The 16,499-nt window shown below is 54.1% G+C and overlaps 10 protein-coding genes and 1 non-coding gene across 11 annotated transcripts; 4 read left to right on the top strand and 7 right to left on the bottom strand.

Moving 5' to 3' along the window:
- Positions 1 to 115: 115 nt before the first annotated feature.
- VTN49DRAFT_3715 (uncharacterized protein) lies at positions 116 to 740 on the bottom strand (the record flags this gene model as incomplete). Its single annotated transcript, XM_069411581.1, has 2 exons — positions 116 to 236; positions 568 to 740. The coding sequence occupies 2 exons, from the start codon at positions 738 to 740 to the stop codon at positions 116 to 118; spliced, it is 294 nt and encodes a 97-aa protein (XP_069268185.1).
- A 27-nt stretch (positions 741 to 767) lies between these two features.
- On the bottom strand, positions 768 to 2,893 carry VTN49DRAFT_3714 (uncharacterized protein; the record flags this gene model as incomplete). The annotated part of the gene is made up of 7 exons (XM_069411580.1): positions 768 to 792; positions 842 to 1,050; positions 1,118 to 1,588; positions 1,642 to 2,177; positions 2,242 to 2,567; positions 2,621 to 2,702; positions 2,773 to 2,893. 7 exons carry the CDS (start codon positions 2,891 to 2,893, stop codon positions 768 to 770), a joined length of 1,770 nt encoding a protein of 589 aa, XP_069268184.1.
- A 528-nt stretch (positions 2,894 to 3,421) lies between these two features.
- VTN49DRAFT_3713 (uncharacterized protein) lies at positions 3,422 to 3,821 on the top strand (the record flags this gene model as incomplete). The annotated part of the gene is made up of 2 exons (XM_069411579.1): positions 3,422 to 3,533; positions 3,589 to 3,821. The coding sequence occupies 2 exons, from the start codon at positions 3,422 to 3,424 to the stop codon at positions 3,819 to 3,821; spliced, it is 345 nt and encodes a 114-aa protein (XP_069268183.1).
- Positions 3,822 to 3,914: 93 nt separating this feature from the next.
- VTN49DRAFT_3712 (uncharacterized protein) lies at positions 3,915 to 5,022 on the top strand (the record flags this gene model as incomplete). Its single annotated transcript, XM_069411578.1, has 2 exons — positions 3,915 to 4,183; positions 4,239 to 5,022. 2 exons carry the CDS (start codon positions 3,915 to 3,917, stop codon positions 5,020 to 5,022), a joined length of 1,053 nt encoding a protein of 350 aa, XP_069268182.1.
- A 514-nt stretch (positions 5,023 to 5,536) lies between these two features.
- On the top strand, positions 5,537 to 5,610 carry VTN49DRAFT_t49. Its single transcript has one exon. It is a non-coding gene; the product is annotated as a tRNA-Ile (tRNA).
- Positions 5,611 to 5,866: 256 nt separating this feature from the next.
- Positions 5,867 to 8,562, bottom strand: VTN49DRAFT_3711 (uncharacterized protein; the record flags this gene model as incomplete). The annotated part of the gene is made up of 5 exons (XM_069411577.1): positions 5,867 to 6,714; positions 6,766 to 6,947; positions 7,003 to 7,895; positions 7,958 to 8,332; positions 8,407 to 8,562. 5 exons carry the CDS (start codon positions 8,560 to 8,562, stop codon positions 5,867 to 5,869), a joined length of 2,454 nt encoding a protein of 817 aa, XP_069268181.1.
- Positions 8,563 to 9,034: 472 nt separating this feature from the next.
- On the bottom strand, positions 9,035 to 9,446 carry VTN49DRAFT_3710 (uncharacterized protein; the record flags this gene model as incomplete). Its single annotated transcript, XM_069411576.1, has 2 exons — positions 9,035 to 9,204; positions 9,263 to 9,446. The coding sequence occupies 2 exons, from the start codon at positions 9,444 to 9,446 to the stop codon at positions 9,035 to 9,037; spliced, it is 354 nt and encodes a 117-aa protein (XP_069268180.1).
- Positions 9,447 to 9,524: 78 nt separating this feature from the next.
- Positions 9,525 to 9,918, top strand: VTN49DRAFT_3709 (uncharacterized protein; the record flags this gene model as incomplete). Its single annotated transcript, XM_069411574.1, has 2 exons — positions 9,525 to 9,839; positions 9,910 to 9,918. The coding sequence occupies 2 exons, from the start codon at positions 9,525 to 9,527 to the stop codon at positions 9,916 to 9,918; spliced, it is 324 nt and encodes a 107-aa protein (XP_069268179.1).
- Positions 9,919 to 9,961: 43 nt separating this feature from the next.
- VTN49DRAFT_3708 (uncharacterized protein) lies at positions 9,962 to 11,519 on the bottom strand (the record flags this gene model as incomplete). Its single annotated transcript, XM_069411573.1, has 7 exons — positions 9,962 to 10,095; positions 10,161 to 10,365; positions 10,421 to 10,614; positions 10,667 to 11,015; positions 11,081 to 11,164; positions 11,221 to 11,393; positions 11,474 to 11,519. The coding sequence occupies 7 exons, from the start codon at positions 11,517 to 11,519 to the stop codon at positions 9,962 to 9,964; spliced, it is 1,185 nt and encodes a 394-aa protein (XP_069268178.1).
- Positions 11,520 to 11,644: 125 nt separating this feature from the next.
- VTN49DRAFT_3707 (uncharacterized protein) lies at positions 11,645 to 14,156 on the bottom strand (the record flags this gene model as incomplete). The annotated part of the gene is made up of 2 exons (XM_069411572.1): positions 11,645 to 12,339; positions 13,973 to 14,156. The coding sequence occupies 2 exons, from the start codon at positions 14,154 to 14,156 to the stop codon at positions 11,645 to 11,647; spliced, it is 879 nt and encodes a 292-aa protein (XP_069268177.1).
- A 1,128-nt stretch (positions 14,157 to 15,284) lies between these two features.
- VTN49DRAFT_3706 (uncharacterized protein) lies at positions 15,285 to 16,476 on the bottom strand (the record flags this gene model as incomplete). The annotated part of the gene is made up of 3 exons (XM_069411571.1): positions 15,285 to 15,392; positions 15,458 to 16,105; positions 16,165 to 16,476. The coding sequence occupies 3 exons, from the start codon at positions 16,474 to 16,476 to the stop codon at positions 15,285 to 15,287; spliced, it is 1,068 nt and encodes a 355-aa protein (XP_069268176.1).
- Between the last annotated feature and the right edge of the window lie 23 nt (positions 16,477 to 16,499).

Below are 16,499 nucleotides of genomic sequence, written 5' to 3'. Positions count from 1 at the left end.
GAAAGTAGATTCTCATCCTGCTTAGTGGGCAACAACTCCTGTAACGTGGACGACAGTTGACTACACCGACCCTTGCCAGTAACGCAGGCTATGCTCTTGCAACGAACTGAGATGTTCAAATGACGTTCGTTGTAATTGCGTCCTTGAAAAGGACCTTGTGGAGATGCGCAGCTACAGGGGCACTCTTAGGCAATGAAATGTCACCTGAGAGCGCCTCTTCGATGATTTGATATAGGCTGTGAATACGAGACATCTCCTGCTAAACTCATATTAGAGGCTTTATTCTCTCAGAGAAGTGTCCCGTCGGCGATATAATCCCACCTCCACTGTGAAGAATCTCAAATTTCATGCCTACAGTTGTCGAAGGTTGTCGGCATTCGATAATGAGTTTCGACATTTTGCAGTGTGCGGTCGTGTTCATCCGGCCGTCGAGACATTATCGGTCGTTTAGCCATTTTGACCAACGCTACATCTTCCTCATACTGGAACCGGTTATCGACAGGGGCCATGCCAAGGAATATTGGATGAGCAACTGCACTGAAGAAAAATCGTAATTCTCATTGGAACCCCCCTCTTTTCTTGAAGTCTTTGGAAACATCGATGGAGAGACGGCGCAACGTAGTAAAAACACAGGGACATTGTTTTGAAATCGACCCAGACCAGGCAAAACATACAGAACCAGCCATAAGACACATCTCACAAAACGGACAAAGGAAAACAAACATGAGAACTATCCACATGCGCCAAACCCGCCGGTATCTCGTACATCACCGTCCGGTATAGGTCGTGTATCTATTCAAATGTCAGCACTAGATCGATGATCGCTGGAAATGCCACTTACCTCCAGATTCTCGCCTTCATATCACCGCTACCCGTGGCAAACAAGTTGTTGGTGGGACTAGGAGCAACAGAGATGACCGAGTTCTTGTGGCCCTGGAGCATCATCTGCGCATTTCCAGTAACGGGATCCCAGAACTGAACGCCTCGATCCTTGGAACCACTCATCACCCAGTTTCCATCCGGCGTCAAGCAAACGCTCAACACAAAGTCCTATACGTAGCCCTCGTATCAGCCATTGTCATTGTCCCGTGCACGCGAGAATGACAAGACTACTCACCTTGTGGCCCTCAAAGGTTCGCACGCATTTGCCTCCCTTGACACCAGTTCCCGGCAGCAATCCACGTGGCGCGGTCAACTCCCACATCTTGATCGTCTTGTCCAAGCTGCCACTGACCAAATCGCGGCCGTTTGGTGCGAACGCGACCGAGTACACGCTGTCCTTGTGACCATCCGGACTCTCGAGCCGCTCCACCAGATAGCCAGTGGTGGTATCCCAAACTCGGACGCTCTTATCCAGCGAACCGGCTGCCACATAGTGACCATCCGGCGACATGGCCACTGTCGTGACACCATCCTCGATGCTGAGAGTATACACGAGCTTGCCTTCCACGACATCCCACAATCGCACCGTCTTGTCGCCGCTGCCAGACGCGATATACCGTCCGCTGAGAGCAAAGTCGAGAGAGTAAATGTCTTGCTCGTGGCCGGTAAAGACGTGTTTGATGGTCCGGGTCGCAATATCCCAAATCTATACATGGTTAGAATTCATAATACATCAATGACAGAAAACAAGGTTCTTACCCTGATCTGCTTGTCTTCGGCGCCCGTCGCCAGATACTTCCCATCCGGGCTGAAGCACACGCTCCGGATGTATAGATCACCGTCTTTGTCCACGGTCTCGTCCTGGAGGGTGGCCACGTTTGCACCCGTCTGGACATCGAAGATCTGAGCAGACCGGTTGCAGCCGGTCGCCACGTACTTGCCATCCCGGCTAAATCTCACGCAGCACACCACGCTGTCGTGCACCAAGTGATGCACCAGCTCGACGTCCAACACCCGTTGAACTTCGGGATTAAAGACGGCATACCAGTCCGGACCCTCTCGCTTCTGTGACGCGGGCAGGTCGTCCGGATTCCAATTGGCCAGGAAGTTTCCGGGACGCTCCCGAACAGCCGGCTGCACAGGAGGTGTGGGACGAGGGATTTGGGGCGAGGCCGTCGGAGGCGGATATGCCAACTGATGGTTCTGCTGGGGGGTCGCCGGCCCCGGCGGAGCGCGCCCACCACCACGGCCCTTGCCGGGTCCGGGAGACGCGGTCGGCGGCGGTGGACCGTAGCCTACAAAGAACAACACAAGCCAGAGTCAGCATTTCAACTCCCAATCATAACCAACTACACATACCGTTCACAGCAGCACCGTGCTGATATCCTCCGTAGGAGCTCTGCGCCGGTTGCAGCGGGCCTGGGGCCGTTGATGCAGCCGGTTGGAGGTTATGCTGCGGTTGCTGCTGATCCTGGGGGGCAGGAACGGGAGGGGCAAGTCCGGGACCACTACCTCCTTGATTGGCCATGATTCCACCGAACAGGTTATTTTGGCCATGGCCGATATTCGGGGGAGCCTGGGAGGGTGCCGCATGAGGTTGTTGGTGGCCTGACAAGTGCGACGGGATCGGTTGGATCCCGCGCGCTTCCAGCTCGTGTCGCAAAATGCGGATCTCCGCTTCGTAGCTACGCAGGCGATCAGACGAGTGCTCTCATCGCATTTACGGGAAATGACCTACTCTTGTTTCATCTTGATCTGCGCCTGCTCCAGCTGGTACACCTTTTGGCGGATCATTTCCATCTCTTGTAGCTGTCCGGTCACTGGGGAAGAATTTTCGGTTAATCAAACAAGATCCATGGAGGTGACGATTCTACAAAAGGAGCGACTTACGTTGATGCTCAAACTCGCCCGTGCTGCGCGACTGATTCTCAAATTCCTGCCGGATCTGCTCCAGCAACTCCGTCAACCGGGAGTTGGGAGCCGGCACCATTCCTCGATGAGCGTTATACATGGCGGGTAACGGTCACAACAATCGTTCACGACGGGGAGTCCAAGGCGCTGCGACGGCGGTGGTCGAGTGACACGGAGAGCCCGGGATTTTCTCGGAGCGGAGTGTCGGAACGAGGCGACGCTGCGCACCCGCGGACAGAACGGTAGTGAAATAATCTGGCAATATTCAGAAACGGAAGACCGGTCTGCGAAGGCGACCGGAAGTTTGTTGGGTAGGGCGCGGGAAGAGAATTTATTTCGGCGGCTAAGCGATCAAAACAGCCGCCAGGGACCCTAGGGCGATGGGGGGGGGGTGGGTTGGCCGATGCCCGAAGCTAGCGGGGGAAAAACACAGTAGGGCCTCGGGGGTCAGCTGTTGTTACTGTCAGGCGGAGCGGAATCGGCCAGCGATAGACAGCGGACAGTCTAGAAGGGGAGGCGCTGGGACAAAGTCAGGCCGCACAAGGCACAATTGGCGGGAAAGCAGCAGAAGGAAGGAAGGCAGAAAGGGGAGTCAAGCCGCAGCAGGTGCAAAGTGCAAGTCAGAGAGATGATGGGCTCCACTCTGGCGACGGTTCTGGCAAGGGCAGTGGGGCGGACCCGGGAGTTTGTGTGTGTGGGAATCGACCGCCTGGGCGGAGCACGGGCCAACGATTATGTAAGTGCTCGTCCGAACGCACAGGGGTCACGTGAGCACAGGGCTGGCGCTTAATTTAGCGAAGGCGGCCGAAGGGACCGCCCCGGCCTCCGGGACGGGCGGCTGCCAAGTGCCCAGCGGCGCCAAGCTCCGGCCAAGCCGCGCTGCTGCGCTGCCGAGATCCGACTGTTTATCTAATCAGGGATTAGTCAGCTTCGAGTCACGTGCCGGATTTTTCTCCGCTGCGGAACGTACGGTGCCATCGGCTGCTTGGCTTCCGTGCTGGTGTGACTGGGACTTTTTGCACCAATAAAACCCTTTGCGCCCCTGTCGTCCCTGTTTCCCGTCCCCAACAACATCCAAGCTGGCAGACGACGTCACCTGGTGTTGAGAGTCTTTTGCAGCCATGGATATTGTTCTCGAGGTGTTCGACACTTATATCGGGGACCGCTTGTACTCGTCGGTCCTGCCAGCGTCCCTGGCGGAGTCGCCCAAATTGGCGCCGTACCTGCATCGCGCGAATCAGACCCTCCCGGTGTTGAGCGATATCAATTCCTACGTGTTCAAGCCCGCCAGCGCCTATTTCTCGCTGGAGCCGACGCAGTATGCATACGAGAGCATCTGGGCGCGTGACAATATTTTCCGGCAAAGTATCAGCCTGTTCCTAATCACTTGGTTCGTTTGTTCCGTTGGATATGTTGGATTGACTAATTACTGACGTCGCCGGCAGGATATTTGGATTGATTACCTACTTCTTCTTTTCCGGCGGTTCATATGTGTTTGTGTTTGACAAGAACAACCTCAAGCATCCCAAGTACCTGAAGAATCAGGTCTGGATGGAAATCGGCCAGGCCCTGCGCGCCATGCCGGGCCTGGCGTTGTTGACTGCGCCGTTCTTCGTGTTGGAAGTGCGCGGTTACAGCAAGATGTATGATAGACTGGACGAGGCGCCCTTCCCGCTGTACAACATCCTCCAGTTCCCGCTCTTCATTGCGTTTACCGACCTCTGCATCTACTGGATCCACCGCGGCCTGCACCACCCGCTGGTCTACAAGACGCTGCACAAGCCACACCACAAGTGGATTGTGCCGACGCCCTTCGCATCGCATGCATTCCATCCGCTGGACGGCTGGTCGCAGAGCGTGCCGTACCATATCTTCCCGCTCATCTTCCCCTTGCAGAAGGTGGCGTATGTGTTCCTGTTCGTCTTCATCAACTTCTGGACGATCATGATCCACGACGGCGAGTATATCGCCAACAATCCGGTGATCAACGGTTCAGCATGTCACACCATGCACCATCTCTACTTCAACTACAACTACGGCCAGTTCACGACGCTATGGGACCGCGTGGGCGGCAGCTACCGCAAGCCCAACGACGAGCTCTTCCGTCGCGAGACCAAGATGGCCAAAGAGGAATGGGAGCGCCAGAGCAAGGAAATGGAGAAGATCGTCAAGACGGTCGAGGGCAATGATGACCGCAAATACGTCTTCGACGACAAGAAGAACGCGTAGGTGGATCCTACATGGCAAAAAAGCCACTCGCCAGCCTCGTCTACGACATGATGCCGGGAAAACACGATCATCCTGCCTTCTATGTACATTTTTTTAATTCTTCATGTCATCAGCTATCCTAATTCTTGTAATCTTCATGTGCCGGATGAGATGTCTTGCCCAGGATGCCGGATGATGTACAGCGAAGTCCAGATGCCGATTAATCACAGCGAGACAAAAAAAAAAAAAAACCTTGGGTAATGATGGTGACTGATCTCATGTATGTAGCCTAATTGGATGGACTAATAATCACCAATCAATTCATTAAGGTATTCTTTCCATATCATCTGAGCATTACTCATACATAGTAGCATACCCATCAGAGTTGAACTCTTGTCGGCGCGTTTTGAAATCGGGTTCGAGGACAAAGGACCCCCCAAAAAAAAAGGCCAGATTCATCCTCGGACTTTGTCTCCATGCTTTTCGCAGCTGATTGCCTCTCAAATCAAAAATCGGGCGACAGACTTACGTACACGGTCCCATAGCTCAGTTGGTTAGAGCGTCGTACTAATAATGCGAAGGTCGAGAGTTCGAGCCTCTCTGGGACCAGTTTTTTTTTTCCCACCCTCAAAAACAATTTCTCTTTTTGATGCCGTTTCCTTTCCTGATTGAATGATGATGATGATGATGCTATGTTTTTTTTCCTTCCTGCAGAAGAATAGACTAGGCCAGCAATTGTACTCCATACACCCAGACGGATAGAAGCTGAAGCAAGAGCAAAATTCCGGACAAGCAACTACTCTACATGTACATTTCTTCATCACACAGCAAATAGTTTGAGAAGGAACACAAAAAGACGAAATCACTATGACTGCATAGCATTATTCTCCCCCGTACCACTCGTCGTTGAGGCCGGCGGCATGGTTCCCACCGGCGGCGCCGTCGCCATGCGTTCCTGAATAAACGCCTCCTCGACGGCGGCCTTGCGACGGAACACGCGTTGCCAGCGGGCAGCCCATCGGCGCAGCAGCTCGTTCTCCTCACGCGTGGCCGGATCCGCATCGCTGCGCTCCATGAGTTGATCGTTGCCGCCATGGGCCAGCGGGCCGACGGTGTCGTCAATGAGCGCGAAGAGCGCCTGCATGTCCTGGCGCTCGCGCTTGAGCGTCTCGTCGAGCACGCTGAGTTGCGGCTCATAAAGCCCCTGCGGCTGGCTGCGTGCCAGGACAATCTGCCGCAGCCGGTTCGTCACTTTGCCCACAGTTGCCGAGACCATTTCGTAGATGTGCGACTGTGCCAGGATGCGGCCCGCGTCTAGATGGTCCAGCAGCACCCATTCCAGCACAGACATGGGGGTGAGCACAGTGTAGTTGAGCAGTTTGTCGATGATGTTAATGCCGTTGCCCGGCTGGTCCCGCCAGTACTCAAGCACGGACGTGATGATCTGCCGCCGGGCTGCTGCGGACCGGGGTCCGATGGATAAAAGACGGTCTTTGTTGCGTTCGATGCATGACAGAACATGCGAGAGTGACTTGGCGCCAGCATAGCAAATTGACGTGACAAATGCGTCCGTCGATGGGATCATTGGGTCCGCCACTCCGTGCTCTCGTGCTTGCTCCTCAATGGAATTGATCAGAGGCTGAATCTCATCGTCTGTCGCCTTTTTCCGGATCAACTGCAGAATCTCCCGACCTTCCTTGGCATACGGCGTGGCTACAGATATGAGCATGATGCCACAATTAGGGGAGGGAATGGGTATCTTACTATCGACATCGTATTTAAAATCAGGAGTATCCTTCTCCTTGCCTTCTGGAATCAGCGCGTGATATTGCTCTGGGAGGGTCCCCTTGATCCGTTGCGCGAAGCTAAGCCGGATTTCCTTATCAATTGCGCCCGTGATGAACGACATCTTGGGATGGACCGGGGGAAGCTCCAAGTCGTCAATCCTGCAATTGATCAGTCTCTTCTTCTTCAAGGGTTAGCGTAGGTTCTTCTACGTACCACTCTGTCCATTTCCATGTGAAGCCAAAGTTGCTCAGGTGATGAGAAAACCAGTCCAGGAACCGATGAGAAAGCTCCGCATCCAACTTGTCAACATTGCGGTAGAGGAACCGGATCGCGCGGCCGAGGCTCGGGGCAATCGCGGCTGGAGCCACTTTGCAGCACTCGGTGAGCACTGAGTGATAGTACACAAGCTTGTGCTCGGGCGACGGCAGCTCAAATAGCTGCGAAAAGACCGCGTCGACAATCACGTCTTCGGGCTTCCACATCTGCGCATCCGGCTCCAGCTCGCGCATCCGGTCGAACGGGGTCGCGCGCTTGACAAAGACATCGGCCGAGAAGTAGCAATCCACATCGATGAGGAACTTGGCAACAGCAATACGGTTAAAGTCGAGGGCGTTGATCGTATCGACCAGCGCATCCCGCACGAGGATTGATGTGACATCCGTAGTCGGCGGCACAGTGTCCACGTCCTGGCCCGCATACACGGAGAAGTAAACGTCCGGATAGTGAGCCCTTGGCCCGTTCTTGACTGGGTTCGGAATCAGAACCTGCGGGAGCGCATGCTTTGGTGATGTTTCAAACGGCACTGCTCCCTCTCCTTCACGAGGAAGATACTTCCACGGGCGAAGCAGACATCGTACTTCCCAACCCCGGTTCGCCTCTCGCTGCAACTGCGCCTGAAGTAAGCTGATGACGCTCTGGATCGTCTCGGGCCTCTCTTCTTCGAACGCGAAGGGGTCGACGAGAGCGACCAGCGGGTGCGGCGTTGTCGCAATGACATCGGTCTTTTCAAGGAGAGCAGCAGCATGACTCTCGAATCCCGTTGCCGACGATGCCATGACGTACGGCAACGTCAGTAGAATCACTTTGACAATCTGGAGCCCCAGAGACTGCAATCGCATTAGTATCTCAACGGAATAATATGCCGGGAGCACGCGATTCCATAACTTACATCCTCCGAGGAGCTCGTCTGTAAATCGACTGCGCGCGAAAATAACTCTTCGAGAATGGAGAAAACGCCATCTCCCTCCAAAATACCCTGAAGCGAGCCCAGGAACCGCAAAAGAAGTTTGACATCGCGCCACGCGCCAATATCTAACGCACCGTGCAGAGCTTCCACCGTCTTCTTCAGCACATCTGCCGTCACATCCGATTTGATGGTGTTCACAGCGAGGATCACCACCGCGACGAATTGAATCTTGAATGGTTGCTCGACCACCAGCTTCACGAGGACCTCTAGAAACTGCTCTCGGACTTCTTCGTCATCGTAGTTGTCAGCAACCGTTTTGGCAATGTGAACCGCGTCGTCCTCGAATCTGCGCGCCGCCTTATATCCAGTCAAAATCCTGTTGTCACGAAACTTCAAACAGTGGGGGAGGAAAACACGAAAGAACGACCTACCGATTCGGCGATCCCGATCAATTGCCTGCGCAACCTCGCGCTTAGCGGCTCCTCATACCGGCGACGCTGGCGACGGTCGTAATCGTCTTCATCCCTGAAGCGCCGCTTCCTTCCGCCGCCGCGATATCCGTTATGTCGGCGGTCGTAATCGGACATTGTAGCTTATTTCCAAAATTTGGAAGAAGATAAAAAAGCACGGCCTGTCGCTAGAAAATGCCTAATGGAGCAGGGTCGCTGCAATGGCTAATGCTTGAATCTGCATAAGCACCTTTGCACACGTCGGTACAATGGCAGTCAACTAAGATTCGCTCCCTGTAGCTCTTGTCGTTTTGAGAGCTGCGAAGCGCGTGAACAAGGGCCGCCAGCGCTGGCGACAAAGGAGATCTTGCCAGCGCGAAGCCAGTCCTGAAGCCGATTGGTCCATGGCTCTGTGTGAGATGCGAGATTATGTAATCACATAGCTGGTTCGTGACCTTCCATCCGTGAACGGCAATCGATTCATGAATCTGGACGTATATAACAGATGAATGATGGACATAGGGCCTGAATGATACAGAATTGTCTTCTACAGAAGCCGAACAACTTGATTCTTCCAATCTACGCAAGCCAAACAGAACCAAAGCCGAAGTCATGCAGCACCGTACAAGGAAAAATGCAGCACCGAGCCCTCGATTGACAACTCCTGGCAACGCAAACCACTCCAGACCGACCATCCCAGCATAGATAGCATAGCGATAGATGCTTCCGCAGACGTAGCAGACACAGTGCAATGAGAATCACAAGCGCGATGGACGACCGCTGCAGAGGACAAGGGAGAAGAGCAAAATGAATCATTTCATCCATTCCCAGCCAGGACTCAAGAGAACACAGAGGATATGTAGTCGTCTGTATTTCCCACACATAACCGGAAGCAAATATGACAACAAAATGACAAGGGGGGAGGAAGAAAAGACAAACAAGCTTGATGCGAAGCCGAAGAGAGATAAAAGCAAGAACAAGACATGATTCTCATCCACAGCCGTGCAATCAAAACTTCCCATGTCCCGAACAACACTTGCCCTCGTTCTCGACCTTTTCCCGCTTCGACTTATCTCTAGATATTCAAGTAAAGCTAGGCAATGGGCCGATTTTCCCCAAAGACAAGACTCACACAAAAGAGAAAGGGGTATCATTTTTGGCTTTTTTCCTTTTTCCTTTTTTTAATCTGGTCATCCCATTCAGAGGCCCAAGACACCACGAGAACTTTTTTCGACCACCATTTGCTGGATCTTTTGTGCATCAGGCCATTACCGTCCCACCCCGCTGCCCATGCTTTACAGGCCACATATTCCAGTCCGGGCCGATGTAGTGTGACTTATATACCATCCGACGAATCCCGGCCAACGCGCGCACCTTGCAAGGATATCTCAAGAGCAAAAACAGTTGGACCTCTTGTCGGCAGCGGCAGCATCACCCAATGCACGAAAAGACGGAATACGGCGGTACGCCGGTCGATTCGCATAGCATCTGTGAACCAACGGCGACGACACATATTGCGCAGAAAGGGAAGCCAACATCAATCGAGGTGGGCCCGCATCTCTTCTGGAGACATCGGTGTGAAGTTGTCCAGGTCGATGCCTCGAGCCAGGAGAGCTGGGCGAGCGTGGGGAGGGACCAGCCGATCGTTCAATTCTGGTGCAATGGATAGTTCTAAGAAACGACGATGTTAGCAGCTTCCCAAGAGGGAGAACTAGGAGAGACCCAGTGTTTCGTACCATGACGCGAAAAGTCGAACAAATTAGGAAGGTCCCGGGCGGCATTTTGCGGGTGCCGCGAATCGGGCAAGCGGGTGTTGGGATCCCGCAACTCGTCGAAAAATGGATGGCACATGGCCTCAATCGCGCGTAATCTCGATGTCGGCGTGTATTCCAGAAGGGCGGAAATCAAATTGATGGCCTCTTGTGGTGCCCGCCGGAAAACCTGGTTGACGCTGTCAGACCGCAGTTCTCATTGCACCAATTGTGATGGGTCGTACCTTGTTAAACGGGTGAGGTTTGATTTGGGGGAACTTATGTTCCATGTAATTCGGGTTCATGGTACGAATCTGTTCCCGCGTTGGTGTTCCCAGAACCTTGATGATTTCCACCAATTGATCGATTCCGGACTCGCCGGGGAAGAGAGGTTGTCCCAGCATGAGCTCCGCCATCACGCAGCCGGTGGACCAGACATCTACCGATTGTTAGTTCCACTCTTCCAGAAAAAGTCCAGAGCACCTCCATACCAATTTTGGTGGTGTAATTAGTCGCGCCGAAAATCAGCTCCGGCGCCCGGTAGTAGCGGGAGCAGATGTAGGATACATTCGGCTCATTCTCGACTAGAATTTTGGCGGATCCAAAGTCACAGAGTTTGAGCACTCCCGTGGCCGGGTCCAGCAGCAGGTTCTGCGGCTTGATATCTCGGTGACAGATTCCTTGCGAGTGAATGTAGGCCAAGGACCTAAAGAGCTGATAGATGTAGAGCTTGATCTCTATCATGGGCATGGTGGTCTTCATCTTGCTGAAGTACCGTGATGCCCGATACACCGTCTCCGGCACATACTCCAAGACCAGGTTGAGGTAGACTTCATCTCTCTACAAAAAGGGGGGAAAGAAAGATCAGTCGACTGTGGTCCCATCGTTGACAGAACAGAACATACCCTTTCGCCGCTCGAATAGTAGAAAGCCTTCAACTCGACGATATTGGGGTGGCGGACGATCCGCATAATCTGCAGTTCTCGGTTCTGCATCGAGCACGTCAGCCCCCAAACCGTCCGGCGACGATCGCAGAAGCACCAACCTTGAAGCGCTTGTCCTGCAGCACGCGCTTGATGGCGGCGTCTTCGCCGCTGGGCGACATCTTGGTCTGAAACACCACACCGAAGGAGCCATTTCCGACAATCTTACATTGTGTATACTGCATCTCCCTGGTCTCGCCGGTCACGCCATCTTGGACCTTTTCTCGGATCACCTCTGTGAGTCGCGGGGAATACATGGTCAGCTCTGTCAAGACACACCGTGGAGACAGCAACCAAGCACAAGGAGCGGCTTACCCCCCATCCGTAGGCTGTTAAATACTCCAGACCGATTCTGTGACATCACGGCGGCTTCTTATCGAATATGATCAGGAGCGACAAAATGGGCGGTTGAGTTATGGCGGGGCTCTGCACCTTGGTCGCGCCGATAGACGGAACAGGATCGGGGCGCGGAAAGTAAAGCCCGTGTCAGGCCGACTGGTATGGACAGCGGATCCGATCGGGCTGAATGGTGGCTGGAATCTGATCGGGCAGGCCGCGTTGAAAGGTTCCGAATCGGGCAAAGAGGGGCCAGGCCACGTCGAAGCCGCGGCGCACGCAGAGATTGGCTGCCGCCGTCACCAGCGCAGGGATCCCGGCAATCGATGGGCGGTCGGGAGGCTCGCAGGGAGACTCGAGGCAGAAACGACGCTCAATGGGGTCTGCCGCTAGAAAGAATTCCGATAGGTAAGCGACTTGGTCGTGGCACGGAAAGAGCGACGGACGTTCAGGAACCAGGAAGGAGCAGACGGCAGGAAATGGCCAAGGGGAAAGAAAGGGCTGCGCTCTGGAGAGCAGGAGGATGGGAAAGAGTTCAAGAGGGCAGGTGACGTACAATGCCACCAATGAGAAGTGGCTGGCGGTTTCCGATGATGGGGTGTGCGGCGGATAGGACCAATCGGGAGAGAGCGATGAGAGGCAAAGTGTGCAAAACGAGGGAAGGAGGGAAGGAGCGTCGATGCCCACCAGAAAGAGCAACTGGCAAACGATGATTTGGAGGCAGAGGCCGTGGGCAGGCAGAGGAACGGGGGGGGGGGAGCCCGGAGCAGAGGTTGAGGAGGAGTTGGAGAGGTGGGCAGTGGAGGATATGCGCACAAGCGGGCACCAGCAAGCGATCGGAGATGCTGAAGCGCCACAGACACTGACCTGTTGGGGAAAAAGACAGCACGGCCCTGGACCGACACGCAGCAGAACCAGGACAAGAGAAGAGGACAGCACAGAGAGGGAGGTTCGACAGAGCTAGAGTCGAGCCCGGGAGACAATGTCAAAGAGAGCAAATGGCAGAAAGGGCTGCGATCATGACTTGCAGGGTCGACGGGAAAGACTCGAGAGGAGGGGGAGCCTTGGTCTTCGATACCGGTGATACCGTATGGGTCTGCGGTGCGCTTGGTAATTAACGCCGTTTGGGTATTCTTACATCACAGCCACTAGCGAGTCACGGGAACGCTGACGGGTGGTCCGTGCTGGCCTCGTGACTCCTCTCGTCTCGGTCGACCCAAGAACAGGAACCGGGAGGATTATTAAAGAACGGGCGCGAAAGACACAAGGAATCTTTTCTTCCTGAATGTGCAGAATGGGACGGACGGACGGCGAGCGAGTGCTCCCTCCCTGCCGTCCGTTCTTTACTCGCTATCAAGAGAAATCAGCCGCAGATGCCATCCATCGACAGCTCGACAGAGAACGACGGAACCCCTCCGGCCCAGTCCGATGGTCAACGATGGACCAAGATCGCAGCGATACTGTGTACGGAATCGGTTACAGCTTGGGTGCTGTAAGTAATTCGGAGTGGTGGGCTCCCCTCCGCCGCCCGCCTACCCTCCTGGTGCACCCGCATCATCGCGGGCAGTTAGCGCGGCGCTGGTCCCAAAGCTACAGGGACCTCCCGTGGCCCCCGGCCATCCGAAGCTCGGTCGGGCTGAATCTCCCACTACTCGTACGAGGAATGCCATGGAGTGAATTCTGTCGTAGAGAGGATCCCAGACCGGAACGACGACTCGTAGGCCCGCACAGAGAAAGGGGGAGTCCCCTCGGAGCCGTCGTTCGGTCAGCCGAGTTGGTCGACGGTCGGCTGACCCAGCGTACTTTTCACGAATCAAGGGAAGGAAGGAGCTGTGGTGGCTGCAATCTGGATGGGGAAAGTCTGGGGCTCCACCATCTCCATGCTGACTGGCTCGGTGGCCCTTGACTGGCCCCAGCTGGCCAGAGAAAGAAACCTCTGCGGTGCAGAGGCCCATTTCCAACGACGGTCCATGCCAAAATTTCCATCTGGGAATGGGAATGGGCCTGGTCTGCGGAGTGTAGGAAAAAAAAAAAATTCATCCTGGCGGAATATTACGGCCCTGGAGGGCCATGTTAGGAGTTAGGACTGCATACTGTCCAGATTCAGTCTTCTGGATCCTGCGTGCTGAATCTCAATTCCACCAGGCTGTATTAATTTTTGTGACAGCTTTAGGTTCTCCGGACAGCTGTGCAGTCCAGTGCTCAAGCATCGGCAGGTTCAATGCACTCGGAATGATAGGGAACCTGCAGAAGTCATGTCCCTCTTGTAAAGGAACCGAATACCGTCTACTTTTGACCTCGTCGCAACTCCTGTACCGATCCGGGAGGGAATACTCCCCGACCAAGTAACTACTAACGAGAGAATCCTTGAGCGTCGCTTATGCCGGGCTCCCGTCCGCTCGGCCCGAATGCTACCTTGTTTCATCCAGCATAGAAACCGTCCTCGGACAGCAATCCATGGGAGCGACATGGACACACCTGCAAGCGGCAGAGCCTGCAGGGAAGCTTCGGAGGCTGCCGATGAAGTTCCTGGTACAGACGCATGACGGATGATTGGAATGGAGGATCCAATGGAAACGGGGAGAGCGGTGATGAGGAGGAGGGCCATGACCCAAGCGCCAGCATGCCGATGCCAGCCACAGGGGACGATGAAACACGGCATTTTTTCGGTCTTGAAACTTATCAGATGAGGAATGGAAAATTTTATTATGCAACCACTAGCATGGACCAAGCAGCGCATCTTCGGACTCAGCACCAAGAGGTACCGAATCGAGTACTCCGTATGCTGATCGAAATATCGCACGACGGAATGAAATACATTAATAGTTAGTTAACTATTAAGTTAACTACTGGTTATTACATTATTACCTAAGAGACTTTTCACTTCAATGCTCAGGAATGAAGCTTGTACCGATGAAGAATAGCCGACTGCTACAATCCGAGCTTGAGAGAGCGAAGGAATTGAGGCAGAGTACTCCGTACTCCATCCGCTGGAGTGTAAGACTTCATTCATTCACGGGACCGCTCGATAATATCGGAGGGACGGAGGTCTATCCGGACGATCCCAGATTCCCACATCGATTCTCGACTGACAAGCGCAACACTTGCAGCGTGGATGCGGTCTTCCAAAGAGGTCTGTGACTCAACTCGGGAACTCCATTGAAGAATACAGACAGTCGACTGCTCGGCCTGAGCTTTTTCCCACGGCTGTTTCTTTCCATCACGCACACGGACCGCGTCATGTGACCATTGGTCCTAGTTGACAGCTCCACCACTCCACTCCACTTTGCCTCGAGGATGCTTTACTGTAACCGTCACCATTGGCGAGATAAAAAGGAACAAAAAACGGAAGAGTTCGAGAATGTTGTATTCGGTACCAGGCAAATACGGTACCTATCCAGTACGAGTAGGGAACATGACGCATGCCGGTACGGACTGCTCCGCGGGAGTGGTACGCTGGGGCCATGACCAGCTGATCATACTACCAAACACCCAGCATATGCCCGTTGACCAAAATCCCAATCAAATTCTCCAGATTGACTTGCTTAAACCACGTAAACTATATTACAGGGTCCCGACCCAAACAAAGCTTAAGACGAGATTTCGAAATTGATCCACAGCTCATTTCGATACGCGCGGTCATGCCAATCGATGCCACACCCAATCATGGCAAATCACAATATCCTCTATACAAACCTGAGCGGATGCGGGAGTCAAAGCAGCTAGTAAAACAAGGCCAGGAGCCAAAGAAAGGAGGTCAAAGGGCAGACACGAGTCACCATCTGAACCCTTAGAATGGAGGCGGAGGAATACCCTGAGCCTCAGCCCGCTCCTGCTGCTCCATCAATTCCTCGCCGCCAATCTCCAGGGACACAGCAAGGCCGAGCTTAGCTTGTTGCTGTGGAGAAGATGTCCGTCAGCATCACAAGCGGATTAAAGCAAGAGGAAAAGAATCGAACGCACCTTGACCTGGTCAATTTCGCCCGCAAAGGTAATGGCAATCGGCATAGCTATCCGCTTCTCCAGCAGGCAGCTGACCTTGCCAGCACTGTCCACCTGTGCTCGGAACGTCGAGGCCCGGAAATCGTACTTGGCGCCAATCGTCGCGGTACCATCGCGGCTGGGGGCACCCATCATCGCCGCGGCGGGGTTGGCCGCAAACTGCAGGTTCAGGTCAACTCCAGCTTCCACCTTCTCCGACAATTTTCGCCAGTACGACGCCGCCAGTACACCTTGGGCTTGGAGCTGAGCAGTGGCCAACCAGCCCGAGCCTCGGTACTTGGCGCAGTAGGACAGCATCGTCTCCGGGCGGGTGCTCAAACTTTGCCGTTGCCACAAAGCCTCAAAACCAAGTGCAAGCGATGGGGTAACAGACTGCAGGTAGTTGCCCATGACAATTCCCGTCAGTCCACCCTCCAGGAACGATGGGTTAAAGGCCTTAAGGGACAAGGAGAAATCATTGCCAGTGTAATCGTTGTCAATCTGTAGGATGCCTTGCGATGCGCCCGACATAATCTGCGCATTGAGCTTCGTCACCAGCTTGCTATTCCAGCGGTAGTTGCAAACGGCGCTGAGGCCGCCATCGCTGCCGAGATTTCCTTGCATGAACACCTACTCGAATAAATCATCTCATCTCATCAACGTCGGACGTAGGCTGGGGGAATTCTTACCTTTGGCGTTCCATACATGGCAGAGAAAGCATACGGGGGAAGATTGCCGCTGCCGCCCATGGCCAGTGCATGGGACATCCGGAACAAAGGCGTTACGCCAAACACCTTCGTCAGATCTGCCCGGAATCCCGTGAACATGTAGTTGGATAGCAACACGTCCTTTTGCACCTCTTTGGCGAGATTGTCAACGGTGCCAGGGTTCGGCAACCCCAGCGCCGCTCTTCGCTCTGAGAAAGTGTGATATGCATCTCTGAGCGCAGAAGCGACAGAGTTATCCGTTAGAAAGGACAATGACGATGAGATATCGGTCATGTTGGCAAACTGTTTGCTCAAGA

The sequence above is a fragment of the Thermomyces lanuginosus genome (genome assembly GCF_041956635.1).
Source record: "Thermomyces lanuginosus strain ATCC 200065 unplaced genomic scaffold VTN49scaffold_29, whole genome shotgun sequence".
Lineage (NCBI taxonomy): Eukaryota > Fungi > Ascomycota > Eurotiomycetes > Eurotiales > Trichocomaceae > Thermomyces > Thermomyces lanuginosus.
Note: the sequence above shows the minus strand (reverse complement) of the source record. Positions and strands in the feature narration are given on the sequence as shown.